Source organism: Dermochelys coriacea, chromosome 3, assembly GCF_009764565.3.
Source record: "Dermochelys coriacea isolate rDerCor1 chromosome 3, rDerCor1.pri.v4, whole genome shotgun sequence".
NCBI classification, from domain to species: Eukaryota; Metazoa; Chordata; order Testudines; family Dermochelyidae; genus Dermochelys; species Dermochelys coriacea.
In genome coordinates this window covers 167,386,616-167,403,196 of record NC_050070.1, presented here as the reverse complement: position 1 = coordinate 167,403,196, position 16,581 = coordinate 167,386,616, and the positions used below count along the sequence as shown (strand labels likewise).

Here is a 16,581-nt window from a genome sequence, read left to right as displayed (position 1 = left end):
AATTTAAGCTTCCTAAGAATGTTCCCCTCAGGGAGAGGGATTGCAAGCCTCAGAAAGGGGGCAAGGGATGTGGCCTTGAAAAAGAAGTCACAGTCAATCCCACAGATCCTGTAAGGAAGACCAGCCCTCTAGCATCTATATATAGCATGGTGACTGGTGTGCTATCTTATGTAGCCAATCCCTGGGCTCCCCTCTCCTTGAAGAGACAAGTAGTAACTCCCACATAGATTTTCAATCAGAAATTGACCTACTCTAACTAAACATACCATGTAAAGCAACTGGTGTATGCAGCTATAAAATGTTGATATTTTCTCTGTTCTGCACTTTTACATTTCTAAGAACTCTCCGTGTGTACAGAAATCAGCAGTAATTCTCAGAGCTTGCTACAGATTGTCAGGAGAGACACAGATGCTGTTCTCATCAAGACTTTATTTTTGTTCTTTCTTTTTCCAAGGGCAGCAGAGAATGGGAGTGGAGCCAGCCAGCAGGAGTTGAGGCAGCCAAGCCAGAGCATGCCAGAAGTGCTCTTCCCAAAGTGTCCAGATAGGGACAGAACTACATAAGGAGAATTGAGTCAGACAGAAAAAACAGGAGGAAGGACAGTTTTGGGTGGTGCTTGGAAAAGCCCCACCAGTTTTTTCCCCCCAATCTGGAAAAGGTATTGTCAGGAAGGTATTGGGACCAGTAACATATCTAGTTGCTCGGAAGTAATAAGAACTGTATTAATCAGGTGTACTAGATAAAAGGCGCAGAACAGGAAATAAAGAACTGAAGTTAGAGCTGAAGATTATATAATTAGTGTAAAGGAAAATGATTGTTTATCAGACTAGAGATGATGTAGGTAAAAATGTTACTGAAGGTGAATCACAAAATGCAGATGGAGGAACTGGAGCAAGAACAACTGCTAAACATGCTTATTATGCACCTTCCACAAAGCCTTTTTTTTTTTTTAAAGTTACAAGAGTAAAGTGTAGTGTATATAGCTATGATAGTGTTATGCGTTGTGTGACAGAGTGACAATATACTGTAATATCCTGAACAAACCTGATGGAATCAAGATAAACTTTATCAAATTAAATTATTGAATTAGGGTTAATCACTTTGGCTTACATTGTATTAAAAATGCAATTGTGGATGTGTTATTGTGGCAATGTATGTACCTTCTCCCCCCAGTAGGGAGGAGGATGCTAATGTCCTGCATTATCAGCCTTTTGAAGCCACCCTCCTGGAAAGGTCCACATATACTAATTCAAATTGTATTCTCCAGGGACTAACAGACAAAGAAAGGATTGTTGGATAAATAGCCTGGTTTTAACCTGGCTCGGGGCCTTCTTCCTCATCCAGCAAATGGACAGGACCTCTGATCCATGGAGAGCCCCAGTCCTTAGAGTAGGGTTGGAAGGACTGAATTGACTGAGTACTTGTTCTCAGCTGAAGCTGTGATGAACTTGTGACCACAAAGAAAATTCCTTGGGTGCAGTGTTGAAGGACTACTCCTGCTAGAGCCCCTGTTAGAGCTGGGGTGATGTCTGGTGAGCTTATTAGCGAGTGTGTAGGGTTTTTAACTGTATTTAATATTTTTTCTGTAGTGCTTTTACCCTAATAATAAAATTAGTCTTGCATAAAAAGAGCTGTGTGGTGCCTTATAACTGTAGCAATTACACATGTTAACCATCTCTGAGGAGAAAGCAAGCAGGTGTCCTTGGACAACCTGTCTGCACTGGGAGTAACACAGTGAAGCCAAGGAACTGTGCAGCCTGAAAGTACCGCAGTCAGAAGGGGGAGAGATGTGGGTCTCCACCCAAGAAAGGCAATGGGTGGGGAACAAGAAGCCTAGGAGTGGGTGCCCTTACCGGACCACTGAGGGGAAATACGGGTGCAGTTGCCCTGAAATGTGACACCTTGTAGTGCACTTGTAAATTTCTGAACCACTCTTCCTGTGTTCAGAGTTTAGTTGCGAGTTTGTTGTTGGAGCTGAGCTCCTTATGGATTGTCAGATGATGTACATGCTGTTTGTTCGCATGGAGACTTTTTTTTCTTGTTTAGCTTTTCACTTAAACTAAAAGTCATTCATACCAAATGTCTGTATCTGCTCTTTGACTGGATCCCCACACAAAGGAATCAGAATCTGCTTACCTTTACACCTGTCACCACATTGACTTTTGTGTGGTTGCAGTGGTGTAAGTGGGCCCTAATTCTGCAACTCACAGTCTGATCCAGTCTCCTCTGCTGGGAGTGGACTGGAACAGGGGACAACTCATAGTTGTTCCCCTACCCCAGCAGCTAGCAGGCTTGAATGTTATAAAGTTTGTATTAAAGTTTCTCCTTTATCTTAAATACCATTGACACCATTAAACAGAGTGCAGCTCTTATTGATACTAATTATTTTAGAATTCATAAGAAAATATGGTTTGGGCCAATAAAGAACCTTAAATACGGTATCTTTTTTTTCTTCTAAAATTCCAACTTTATTTGCAGTTCAGGCATTGGTAATTTACAGCCCTACAAAAGAACTGAAGACTTAGCTGTATCATTTCATAATGTAACTGTCATAATTATTTATAATTTCATTCTCATACTAAATCCATGAGCATTACTGAGGTATTCATAGCCTTGCTCCGCTAGCACTCGTTTATAGTAACTCTGAACAGCATAAATAGAATATCTTTGTAGGTTTGCTCTTCTTGCAATCACAGCATTGCTGTGGCCATGTAACTGGCCAAACTCCCTTCTGACTGACTGGGCATTTTTAAAAAACATTGCTGTTAGGCTCATTATTACTTTCTTTCCAGAGCATAGGGAATCACCTAGTGGCAGCTGTAGAAAATTTTCATGATCTAGTTCATGTTACTAACATTTACATTATTGAGTTGCATCTATATAATACATTACTGACAATCAAATAGAAATGCTAAGATTTTAGCAGGTGTTTGTGGGATAATACAAGATAAATTTTAGCTAAAAGTGACATCAAAGTTACAAGAGAATATTTTCCTATGTTCATAACTAAGGTTGTGAGTCTTTCACGGAGGTCACAGAAGTCACAGATTCCATGACTTTCCAGGACCTCCGTGACTTCTGCAGCGGCCAGTGAGTCTGACACCTGAGCCGCTGGGGCGGTCCCAGGGCCAGCTGCACCGGCCACTGCTCAGGCTACCCGGGGCAGCTGGTCCTAGGTGCTGCCATGGAGCAGCGATCCAGGAGCAGTAGCAGTGGCCTGCAGGGCCCCGGGGCTGAGCAGTAGTGGCAGGGCCACGGGGCCACCCTTTCCCCTCAGCAGAATCTCCTCCCTCCCTCCCCCCCGCAGCAGTGGTGGCATGCCAGAGCCTCCCTCCTCCTCCGCCCCCTGACCAGCAGCAGCTGCAAGAGGTCCCCTTCCCCAGAGCACCTAAGTTTTAGTCTGGGCATTTATATAGTACAAGTCATGGATAGGTAACGGGACAGGCCATGACTTTTTGTTTATTGCCCATGACTTTTACTAAAAATACCCATGACTAAATTGTAGCCTTATTCATAACTATTCACAGTAATTTTACCTAAAAGCTATCAGATTTTTCCATACTTTTTTAAAGTGAAAACAGCAACCATAAGACCTTATATAAATGCTAAGTGGAAAGTTCCAAAACAAAGAAATACAAGTTAGCCCACATGGCAAAGCTGAATTAATCAAATCACCCACTATCACAGTGGTTCTCAACCAGGAGTCCGGGGCTGCAAACAGGTTCCGGGGGATCTGCTAAAATAAACCAGAGAGCAGGGTTGGTGTTAGACTCCCTGGAGCTCAGGGTAGAAAGCTGAAGCCCAAGCAGCTCAGTTTTGCAGGGCCCCCTGTGGTGTGGGGCCACAGACAATTGCCCTGCTTGCTCCCCCTTAACACCAGCCCTGGCTTTTAATCTGCCGGATATGCAGAAAAACAGTTATTGTGGCACAGGTGGGCCATAGAGGTTTTTATAGCATGTTGTGGGGCCTTAGAAAGAAAAAGGTTGAGAACTCCTGCACTATCATACATGATAGAAAGGCGCTATCATCTAGATCACAAGCTAGATCACAGGCTTAGTTTCTAGTCCCACTTCGTCACAATTCACTATGTGACCTTAAACAAGTCATGTAACCTCACTAACCTCTGTACAGTAGAACCTCAAAGTTATGAACACTTCGGGAATCGAGGTTATTTGTAACTCTGAAATGTTCATAACTCTGAAAAAAATGTTATGGTTGTTCTTTCAAAGGTTTACAGTGGAACATAGACTTAATACAGCTTTGAAACTTCTATGCAGAAGGAAAATGCTCCTTTTAATCATCTTAATTTAAATGAAACAAGCACAGAAACAGTTTCCTTACCCAGGGGCAGCAGGTTCGTATAATTTTTGGTGGTGCCCAGAACAGGTCCAAGTCCCCCCCCCCCCCAAACACGCATACCTGCCTAAGGCTCTGGGAGGGAGTTTGGGTGTGGGAGGAGGTTTGGGTGCAGGAGGAGGTGTGGGCTCTGGGAGGGAATTTGGGTGCAGGAGGGGGTTGGGGCACAGATGCTGGGGGAGAGTTTGGGTGCGGGAGGGGTGCGGGCTCTGGGAGAGAGTTTGGGTGCTGGGTGCGGGCTCTGGGCTGGGGCGGGGGTTGGGGTGTGGGAGGGGATTTATCATGCTGGGTGTGGGAGGGGGTTTGGGTGCTGGGTGCAGGCTCTGGACTAGGACAAAGGGTTGGGGTATGGGAGGGGGTGTGAGGCATGGGGCTGGGCTGGGGATGAGGAGTTTGGCATGCAGCAGGCAGGCTGCCCCGGGGCTGGGGTGCAGAGCCAGACAGGAGGACTCCCCCCAGCCGGCAGCAGTGAACTCTTGGGGGAAAGGTCCCTTCCCTGGCCCCCTGCAGCACAAAACTCACCCAAGCCCCCCCCCAGGCTGCTGTTCAGGAGGTCCAGCCAGGATAAGCCCCCACCCCTCGGAGTCGCCTGCTGGGGGGGGCTATACGCCTCCTCCCTCCACTGGTGCAGCAGTCGCCTCAATCTGCCCCCGGCAACGCTCCCTTGTAGCTGTCAGTGGCCGGCAAGGGCGCGCAGCATGGAACTGCAGGGGGAAGCCACCCACTGCCCAGGGCAGGCAGGGACACTCGGAGGAGGGGGCGCGTGGGAGACCCGACCCCAAATGTTAGTGAAGCTGGGTCCCCCGGGCCCTGAATTTGCTGGAGACCGGGCATCATGGGCCAATACAACTTGCCGCCCCTGTCCTTATTTTGTCAAATCCTTTTTTTAAACTTTCCCTTTATATTTTAGTAGTTTACATTGAACACAATACTGTACTGTACAGTACTTGCTTTTTGTGTGTGTGTGGTCTCTGCTGCCTGACTGCGTACTTCCTGTTCCAAATGAGGTATGTGGTTATCCAGTCAGTTCGTAACTGTGGTGTTCGTAATGCTGAGGTTCTATTTTGCTAGGAAATTTTACTAATGCTGTCCAGTAGGTTGTTCTCAATGGTGTTAGGACTGAACTAACTACTACAATATACCAGATGTGGACATTTTTACTACTTAATGTGCACACACAGTCTATATTAATACCTCCATTAGTGTTAGCAGCAGTGTTGTTTGGGAATACTAGGTGAGAAATTTTCTGGCTGAGATGCACCCAAAGGGTGCAAATGAGCCATGACTCAAAATTATTTAACCGCAAGTGTAGAGTGAACCTAGTCATGTTCAGAACCATTTCTGAAACTTATGGTTGAGCTTTGCTTGAACCAAGTCTTTTGGATACAGTGTTGGAAACAGTTTGTTCCTGTCTATTATTATTTATTAAGATAGATCCCAGAGGCCTCAAACAGGATGAGTCCCCTACTAAATACTGCACAAACACAGAGAAAGATGTGGTTCCTGCTGCAGAGGGAGATTATACTAGCACTTAAACTGTTAACACCAGTGCAGCTGACCTAGCTGCTGATGAATGCAGAGTATGCCAGTGTAAACAAGGCGTCTATGACTCAGATTCCACATCTGTAAAAGAGAGAGAACATTTATTCACCTTTGTAAAGTGCTTTTGAGAAAAGTACTATACAAATGCAAAGTATTAGGCCTTGTCTACACAGGAAATGTTTTCAGTGTAGCCTAAGGTGTGAATTTAAACCAATATTGTTATAGCTGTACCACACCCTGTGAAGATGCTCTTATTCCAGCATAAGTGTGCCTTTTTCAGTTCAGCTTCTGTAGTTTGGGAAGGGGATTAAACTGTACTGAAAAAAGCCACTCACGTCGGAATAAGAGTGTCCACATGGTGTGTTTTACCAAATCAGTGTTTTACTAAATCAGTGAAACTGGTAAAACTTTCCCATATAGACACAGTCATAATTCATCATTCATCATAAGGGATGGTCTTTCATTTTGTTCTTGCACTCTGAAAGGCCTTACAGATCAATTAATTGTTATTCAAGCACTGCTCAGGGTCCATATACAGTATTCAAAACTCAAAAATAACAGATCCCGGCAGAGGGTAGTGGTTACTCACACTTTTAATCACCTCTGCTAGAGATACAGCATAAAGTGATAGCATAGAAACAATGTGTCAGTGATATGGCAATGACATGGTATGAGAAGATGGATCTCTTTTTGGTTACAAATGTTCTCAGGTAGACATCCTGGAAATTGTGTGGTGTAGTCAGGTGGCCTAGAACAGTCACAACATGGGGCGATGTGGAAAAGATGAGGCTGCATTGTGCCAGGAGAAAGCAGGATGGAAACAATGTGTGGGATGTAGGAGATGGCATGGAACTATGTAGCAGCTTGAGGATTATGGCCTCAAAGGTCAATACAACAACACAGCCTGAGGCAGTGGTATCAAGATGTTCTTGTTTTTTAATGTCACGTTGTCCCAAAGCAGCTTTTCCAGGCCCTTTCAAAAAAAACTATAGAGGATTGGATAAAATAGTTTCGTAATGAGACTCACTCCTGACCTTGGTGTTATAAACTTCAGAACCTACCTTAAAAGGTTTTACAAAACCAGCAACAATTGGTCTGTTTTACATGCATCACCAAAGTTTCTGTGGGCTGGAGCACCCACAGAAAAAAAATAGTGGGTGCTCAGCACCCACCAGCCACCGGCTGAACAGCTGTTCGGCAGGCCCCACCCATCAGCTGCTTGGGGGATCCAACCACTCAGATGCTCTGTGGACCGCACCCATCCGCTGTTCAGTGGGTGGGTGGGAGGCACTGTGGGGAGAGGGCGGAGCAGGAGTGGGAAAAGGCAGAGCAAGGGGTCTTGGGGGATGGGGTGGAATGGGAGCGGGGTCTCGGGGCGGTGCAGGGGTGGAGCACCCACCGGAAAGAAGAAAGCTGGCACTTGTCGCTGCCTGCTAACGTCAGTTGGAAATTTTTCAGACAAAAAAGTAAATGGCAAGTGCAGACAAACCCTTAAGTGCAAATGATATTACTCAAAGGCCTAAATTCTTACTTGAGTTATGTGGGAAAAGATCTCTTATGACGTTTGGGGAAAAAAATTAGCTGATGTATATGCAAGCTCAATTTCATAGCCTTCAAAATACGCTATGGTATATGTCTGTATATTTGAGGCTAGTAGTTGCACTGTAGTTGGTTTTTCAGTATAGTGGGAATTATTCTGAGTTTCTGTTTATAACAAATTTCGAATTAATCCTGAATTTGGTTTGCATCTTTTAACTGACTGTTTGTTGACCTTGCTATACTAATTATTATGCAGGATAAAGAGTGTGTCTTTCTCAGGATAAGAATTATAGGATTTTGCTTTGTTTTTGCCATTTCAGGCCTATTTTGTACAATAGGTTTCTGTCCAATGTTATATGTTCTTGGTGGATTTAAGGGTGGGTCTGCTCAGAAGGATTAAGGCTAAGTGGACAAATTATGGGTTAAAGGAGGAGGAGGAATGACTATAAGGGGAACTGGTCGTAACCCCTAAAGTTAGATTGTCCAACACTTTCTGTTATAAAGGATTTTTGAGATCATTCCTTTGAGAAGTTCTCACACGTCTATTGTTTGCAGCGGTCTGTTAACATTCAACAGTGAGACTACCCTTAGCCTAGGAAGGTGCCTTTTCTTTGTCCCCTGAAATTCCTTTTGGCTTTTGCTGATATACAAACAGTTAAAAATCAGCAGGCTTTTAAGAAAATGTTATACAAACATCTATCAGGGATGGTCTAAACCTGCCTCATCATGGAGGGATAGACTAGATGACCCCTTGAGGTCTTTTTCCATTATTTCTTTCTTTCACTTGTGTTCCTCAATAAAATGTTGGCAGTAGGCTAAAAGAATAACCAAACACAAACGTTCGAAGGTTGGGCTCATACATCCACCAAAGCAGTAGCAGCAGCAGAGGCAGATATATGGCACTGCCTGAGGACAGCCAGCTAAGCTATAGTGGCATGGGAGTTAAGAGGAAAGAGAGCTGATCAGCATGAGGTCCCACCCCTTTGGATCTCATACAGCGCCTCTGGAGACACCATATGGGACATCTTCCTCCCCACATTCCTCTGGATCCTACCAGACTCAGCATCTGGCCTCAGTAGTTCATTTCCTACACACACACCTCAAGGGTTACTATGTGGGACTGGAGTTCTGCCAACTTCAAAGGAGGGTGGGAAGGGAGAGAGAGATGGGCCACACTCCCCACTACCAACTCCTGGATTTAGCACATGGCTTCAAGTGCCCATCCCCCCTGCAGGGGTACCACAAGGGCAGGAGCTGCACCAGTTTCTTGGGGAACAGGGAGAGAGAGAGAAAGAAATACCAGTGTTGAACTCAACTCTCCCCTTTGACCACACCCAAGACCCAGGCAGCAGTCAGACCCACTAGTCTATTTCCTCCTCTGGAATAACAGCTTTCTCCTCTTGCCAGCTATAGTCCTATGTTGCTAAAGGTTAAAGTCCCACTGGTGATGGCAGGGGGATTGTTATAGTTGCACAACCAGATTTACAGTTACTTGTGGAACCTTAATTCAGTCCCCTTGTGCCTGAGGCATTACAATACTGTCCTTAATTACATAATAACACAGATGTGTTTGCCACAGGACCCTGCCTCATTCACTGCACAGGATGGATATACAAGGGGCAGAATTAGGTTGCATGAGCATCCTTAAACTTGGCATTTTGAGTGCTTGACTTTCCAGACTAAATAACACCATTTTAATGTATTTTTGTATGTAATTTATATTAAGATAGCACCCAAAGGCCTATGGGACCATTGTGCTGGGTGGTGTATAAACACAGAAAAGACACACTCCCTGCCCTAAAAGGCTTACTAATTCAAAATACAAACAGAGGACAGGTAGAGGATGTAAAGTATGGTGAAGAGTTGGCTTATGCTCTAATAAATTTGTTAGTCTCTAAGGTGCCACAAGTACTCCTTTTCTTTTTTCAGAGTTTTCTTAGTAACTTGTATTGTGGAAAGAAAAGGAGGACTTGTGGCACCTTAGAGACTAACAAATTTATGAGAGCATAAGCTTTCGTGAGCTACAGCTCACTTCATGCTACTCTGAAACCTTGTATTGTGGAGGTGGTTTTTTCCCCTTTAAATGGGGGTTTGAGGAAGGAAAGAACTGAGAAGGGAAAGGAAAAGAACAGGCACAGCTTTTCACCTGGCTAGCCAGGATCAGCAGGCTGGGGTTTGTAGGCATCATGATAGGCAGCTGATCTTTATGCAAGAGTCCTATTGAGGTAAATATGAGTTCAGACTGCAGGATCAACCCTTGTGGTGTGGTGTGGAAAGGGGGTGGGGGCAGATGTGCACAGTTAGAGGCATCCCTCCCTATCCCATGCCACCACATTGTTTCCATGCGACCTTTCTTTATCCTGCCCCTTCACAGCACCATAGGACACAGCCCTGTTTTTGGTGAGGGATCTACCCATCCCATTGGACATACTGGGTGACCTGTTGCTTCTGAACCGCCCTAAATAAACACCTATTAACTCCCATGCCCACGGCTCTTACCGCGCCTATAGCCGGCGCTGCAGCCTCAGAGCCAATCACACCCCACCCTCCTCCCGCAGCAGCCAATGGAGTTTGAATCATTCCGAACGCACCAATCGAAGAGGCTCGGCCCTGCGGTTTGAGCCCATTGGTCCAACGGGGAGGGCTGCTTTGTGAGTGGCTGCGCTAATGGCCAATCGGCGCTATCCCGGGATGTGTGTAACTGACGGTGCGGCAGCGGGCTTTTGGAACCTCGGCGCTGGGGCAGGGGCAGGGGCAGGGGCGAGGGTCCGGGTGCGGCAGCGGCAGCGGCAGCGGCAGCTCCGAGCGCTGCGGTGAGTGTGGGGCTGCGGGGAGCCGGGTGCGAGCGAGCGAGCGCGCGCGCTGCCGCCTCCCCCCGTCGGCGTCTGGAGAGGGGCGGGAGCGCGGGGGGTGGGTAAAGGAGCCGGAGCCGGAGCCGGTCCCCGCGCAGGCAGCGGGGCTGGGGCGCGCCTCGACCCGGCCCTTCATCGCCTTTCTCTTGGTTCGCCCAGGGCGGCTCTCGCCGCTCACCTGTGCGGGCACCGCCGGGTCTCGGGCCCGCTCCCCGCGGGCGCTCAGAGATCGCTTCTCCCCCTGTCTCTGGGCTACGGTTTAGGCTTCGTCCCTAGAAAGGCTCGTGTAAAACCGGCTCCCGTTTTTGGAGACCCGGGGGGGGGCGGGAGGGCTCTGCCCGGCCTCAGCTTGGCTCTGCCCGAGCCTCCCGCTGCAGCCCTGGCTTCAGTTGCGTGTGTAAGCGTGGCCCATAGCAGGCCGCCTGGGCTCACCGGGAGTGTGCTGTGCTGGCCCAGCCTGGACAGGGCACTGGCCCCTAGGAGCGGATTTGGGGCGGGTACTCCAGAGCAAGTGCCAGCCCGTCACTGTTTCCCAACCCCCCTTGTGTACACGCCTCCTTGGAAAAACTGATCGTTTGTGTGCGGATCTCTTTGCTTAGCATCTTCTGACTCCAGTTGCACTGTTTTTCTTGTGACTGCTGTCAGCTGTTTTGAGAAAACGTCTTTCTTTGTAGCAAATGGTGAGCGATTTGGCCAGCTGGTAGGATGTTATCATTTTTCCTAGTACCACCTTGGGTGACTTGTCCAAAGTCTTTACAGGTTTGTATGATTAGGGCCAAGGTGCTGTTTATTAAATTGTTGAGGATTTCACTTTAGATCTTCATGGAAAGCCTTCCAGAATGTCTAGCTCTTCTGGGATAAGACTCAATGGTAGAGCCCAGGACACAGCTAATTTAGGGCATGCCTTCGCTAGGGTTTCATAACACATGTAACCCCAGCTGTGAGGCGTGGCTTAAAACTTCTCTCTGTTGCTTGCTGCTTGGAGTGGCTTCTCACCTCGGGGTATGGGTCCTGTGAGATCGGCTGCGGGCCCCTGCCTCTGGCCCCGGACCTGCTCTTTTCCCCCTCTCCCCTCCAGCTGCAGCCCTAGCCTTGGCCTCCTTACTCCTATGTGTCCCCACGCCCCTTCCCCTCATCGGAGCCACAGCTCGGCTCCTGGCCCCACCTCTGGGAGGATGCGGGCGGGGGAGGGGGGTGAGAGTGCAACCCTCAAAAGCTTAGGGACTGCTGCTCTAGCTGATAATTTTCAGGCCTTTTTAAAAATTCCACAAACCTGCATGGTCCTCCTCGCCATCCGCGATTTCTGACAGAAGCATGGAATCTGCGCTATTTTCATAAGCATTGCAAGCACAGGACGCACAATCCTCCAGTATTTCTAGAGCCATAAGAAGAATCGAAAGAGTGGGAAACATGACTTTCTTGGAGGAGAGATTGCTGTGGGACATAGTCAGAACCAATTCAAGGTTGTTGGTGATGTTCATGGAGCACTGGTTCTGAGGCTGAGAAATGAGGATTAACTGGTGAGATTGCATTGTAATTCAGGTTTGGGATGACTAGCAGTGGCTGCAGAACTTTTGGATGTGCAAGGCCACATTGCTGGATCTATGGGCTGAGCTCACCTCAGCCCTCTGGTGCAGGGAAACCAAAATGAGAGCTGCACGACAATGGAGAAGTGAGTGGTGGTTGTGCTGTGGAAACTTGTAACACTGGATTGTTGTTGGTCAGTGGGAAATCATTTTGGAGTCAGAAACTCCATTGTGGGCGCCCTTGTCATGTAAGTGTACAGGGCCATTTATCATCTCCTCCTATGCAGGACTATGACTCTTGGCAATGTGCAGGACATAGTGGATGGATTTGCAGCAATGGGATTCCCAAACTGGTGGGGTGATAGATGGCATGCATATCCCTGTTTTGGCACCTTGCCACATGGTACATCAACAGAAAGGGCTACTTTTATACAGTTATACAAGCATTGGTGGGTCACCAGAAATGCTTCACCAACACCAGTGTTGGCTGGTCAGAGAAGGTGCATGATGCTTGCATTGTTAAGAACACAGGTCTGTTGAAAGTTATAATCAGCCACTTTCTTGACTGGCAAATTACTATTGGCAATGATGAAATGTGAGTAGTGATACTGGGAGGACGGATCCAACCTACCTCTTTTTCCCTTGACTCATGAAGCCATCCACCTCAACAGCACCAAGGAAAGATTCGGCTACCAGCTCAGCATGTGTGGAATAACAGTTGAATGCGCTTTTGGTAGACAGAAGGGGCACTGGTGGTGGTTAGTCACAAGATTGGATCGGGGGGGGGGGGGCGACCCAATGGTTTAGCTGACTGTTGTGTCCTGCATAATATCTGTGAAGCAAGGGGGAAAAGTTGCTACTAGGATGGTGGTGGAGTGGCTGGCTGACTGAGTTCGAATAGCTAGACATGAGGGCTGTTAGAGTTCAAAGTGAAGCTGTACGGCTCAGGGAGGCTTTGAAAGAGCACTTTAGCAGTGAGCCATAGTAATACGTTGTGTACTGTGTTCTACCTGGTCCTGCTGTTTTGGGGCCTGTTGGGAATTGTGTGGTGCTTGGTGTAAATCTATAAATATTACACTAAAAAAGAACAGGAGTACTTGTGTCACCTTAGAGACTAACAAATTTGAGCATAAGCTTTCGTTGCATCTGATGAAGTGAGCTGTAGCTCACAAAAGCTTATGCTCTAATAAATTTGTTAGTCTCTAAGGTGCCAGAAGTAGTCCTGTTCTTTTTTTGCGAATACAGACTAACACGGCTGCTACTCTGAAACCAAATATTAGACTGTCACCGATTCCATTAGTTGTCACGCTGTACAGTAACAAATCAGTTACTCAGGTGTTCTATGGGTGTGGAGAGGGAACCTCTCAAGGCTGCAACAGCAGCAGGTTCCGATAAAACACATAGGTACCATTGTTGATATACAGTAGAACCTCAGAATTACAAACACCAGAGTTAAGAACTGACCAGGCAGCCACATGCCACATTTGGAACTGGAAGTATGCAATTCGGCAGCAGAGACAAAAAAAGGCAAATACAGTTCAGTAGTGTGAAATATAAACTACTTAAAACAAAAAAAGGAAAAGCATTATTTTTCTTCCGCATAGTAAAGTTTCAAAGCTGTATTAAGTCAATGTTCAGCTGTAAACTTTTGAAAGAGCAGCCATAATGTTTTGTTCAGAGTTGTGAACAACCTCCATAACAACATCCATTCATAACTCTGAGGTTCTACCAAAGTCACATTGGAAAGTGAAGTTAAAATTCAGAACTCCCTTCCTTTGCTCCCCAAAAGTTTTAAACAAGATGTACTTATTGACACTTCGTTAGAGTGCTTGTGCACAGCATCACTCAGAGCAACAGCCATGGTGAGTACAGCCTGCTAGGGGTGAGGGAATTGCTCAGTTGCATGAAACTGAGTTTAGGGCAATGCTACTGAATACTGGCACCATTTTCTACAGGTGGTGGTGATTTTTAGGTAATATCTCACTCCTGAGGGTAACAAAGATATAGAGAGCACAGCTGCTGCTGGTGTTCTGAAGCTGCCCGCATATTGCTAGCCTGGGTACTGCAATGATGCCTTCCAAAGTTATCACTGACTGGCATGGGAAGGCATCCTGCTACTGAGGAAGAAATAAGGCTTCCATCCCAAACCTTTGACAGAGGATTAAAACTTTCACGGAGATGCTCTTCATTGTGCTGTCTCGGGAGGATACAAGGAACTGTCCCTGTGTACGTAAACAAACTGCTCCACCTAGCCCCTCTTGCCTAATTCTATAGGGGGAATCAAAAGCAGATAATGCTACCTCTTTGTTGTATTGCTTCCTCTCTCTAATACGAGTGAATTAATGAAAACTCGATAGCTGTGCCCGTTAAATTGGGGATGCCATAAGTACACCATTGTAATAGGAAAAACAAACACTTACTTAAGGTTCATTATGCTGCATCGGGCTTGCCTGTGCTCAGCTGCTGGGACTGACTGGGCTGGGGTGAAATCTCAAACAGGTCCTGGCTCATGGCATAGCTGGATCCCCTGGTTGCATGGTTTTCATCCTTCACTTCCCCTCTACCTCCTCGCCCTCACTGTTCACACCAGGGGCCGGTGGCTTGGGCTCCTCTGAGTCATCCACGATGGTGTGTCGGGTGGTGATGGCAGATTGACTGTTGGCCTCTCTGGCCTTCTGATATGCCTGGTGCAGTTTCTTTGCTTTCACATGGCATTGCTGCTAGTCCCTGTCGCACCTCTTCTGAATTCCCCCATGCAACTTGCTCATAGGTGTCCACGTTTCTGTGGCTGGTCCATAGCTGTGCTTACACAGCCTCTTCTTCCCAGAGGCCCAGGAGATCCAATATCTCCTGTTTACTCCAAGCTGGAGTACATGTGGCTGGCATATTCAGCTGGGCAGTTGCACACAGGAATGGAGAAATGCTAGGGAGACAGTCAAGAAAAGGCATTTCAAAAAGTTGCGGGACTTTAAGAGGGAGGGGGTGGCATTCTGGTCTCTGATCCCTGGACAATGGAGTTTGCAGTTGTGACTAGAGTAGTCAATGTTGGGTATTGTGGGACAGCTGCTGGAGGATTGTTAGTGCCGACAAAGGTAACGCAGCATCTATACTTGTTCTGCATTGACCTAGGTACGTTCACCATGGTTCAACGTCGCTTGGGGACGTGGTGTTGCTGTAATGGGGAGCTTACATCAATGGGAGAGACCATTTAAGTGTAAACACATGCTCAACTATGTTGACACAAGACTGCTTACATCAGCCTAACTTGGTGTACACCAGACCTAAGTGCTTATTTTCATTTGGTTGTACAATAGCTTCTCAACAAAGAAAAATCTATATATCTGCTTTCCTGGCAATTATTTGCAGTGCTTCATAATTAATAAACTTTTTCTGTCTTAATATCAAAAATCTGATTACTTTATTAGCTATTAGATCAAAATACAGTTCATCTTGAACAAACAGGTAATCTTACAGCTGCGTCAATATACACAGCAGTTGAATGCATGTTTACATTTGAGTGCTTGCCTCATGCTGGTAGAAACAGTGCTTGCAAACTATTTTTGTATTCCGCTACTCAGCTATTTTGCTTTCCAAAAACTGTAAAACTTGTAAAGAGAAAAGCACAGCAGAGACCAAAAAAGAAGGTATCATTTTTCTCAGCAGAGAAAGCAAGGCTTTCAGAGTGAACACGTGTGTGTTTTGCATGCATAGCAACACATCAATGGAAAGATCTTTAACAAACTGTTCATGTGTGATCATAAAGATAACATAGTAGGAGGCATCTTTCTGAAATGCATCTCAAGTGTGGGGACCAGTAGAGTAAAAATTATCCCTATAGGAGATGGAAGTCACTTACTTTTTTCCAACTTAATTTAATAAGCTATGTCTAGCACTTATGTCAGTAAAACTTTTGTTGGTCAGGGGTGTGAGGAAAACACACCCCTAGCAATGCAAGCTTCACCAACAAAAGTGCCAATGTGGATGGCGCTGCGTCTCCCACTGACATAGCTACTGCTACTTATTGGGAGTGTTTTAATTATGCTGATGGGAGAATTCTCTGCTGTCTGCATAGAGCAGCTATATGGGAGACCTTACAGCAGTAGTGCTGTAAGGTCTCTAGTATAGATATAGCCTAAAGAATCAGAATGTCCAAATTAGAAGCTATGCTCCAGATATAAATTGCTAACCTTGGTTCAAGAGACCGGAATGTGATCCAATGTTATAACAGTTTCATAGAGTAAAATTCTTTCTAGCCCTGTGTTAATTTATTATGAAAGTGAGAAGTAATTTTAAAATGCATATTCTTCATTGCATTCAATGAAAAACATCAAAATTTTGAAACCTAAGCCTTTTAAAAATCAGTTTTAGTAATGTTCTCTTTGTGTTTCAGGTTCAGTGATATACGCTTTGTATTAAGAAAAAAAGCAGATATAAAATGAGCTGGGTTGTGGAAGAGTGGAAAGAAGGCCTTTCCACAAAGGCCCTTCAGAAGATTCAAGAGCTTGAAAGTCAACTAGACAAGCTTAAAAAAGAACGGCAGCAAAGACAGTTTCAGCTTGAATCGCTGGAGGCAGCTTTGCAAAAGCAGAAGCAGAAGGTAATTGTTTTAATGCACCATGTAACTTTTAATGCAGTTTTGTTCCACTTATATCCATTCAGAATGCTGCTATAAAGATTCTCCTGCCTGTTGCTTTGACCATGTCCCCTCTCTTGGCACCCCTCTGTTCTCTATTGCAAAAAACAAGCTGCTTGTCTTAACTGCCAAG

General features: G+C 46.0%; 1 protein-coding gene across 2 annotated transcripts in view; it reads left to right on the top strand.

The window, feature by feature from the left end:
• The first annotated feature begins 10,055 nt into the window (after positions 1-10,055).
• The window catches only part of CENPF (centromere protein F), an 80,790-nt gene continuing 74,264 nt past the window's right edge, over positions 10,056-16,581 (top strand). Inside the window, exons 1-3 of one of the 2 annotated variants that reach the window (XM_043511756.1) lie at positions 10,056-10,193; positions 10,231-10,250; positions 16,206-16,412. In XM_043511756.1, the coding sequence (XP_043367691.1) occupies positions 16,251-16,412 (162 nt within the window). In that variant the 5' untranslated portion in view covers positions 10,056-10,193; positions 10,231-10,250; positions 16,206-16,250. Of the gene's footprint in view, positions 10,251-16,205; positions 16,413-16,581 lie in introns of both variants that reach the window. The other variant, XM_038397357.2, reaches the window with a different exon arrangement.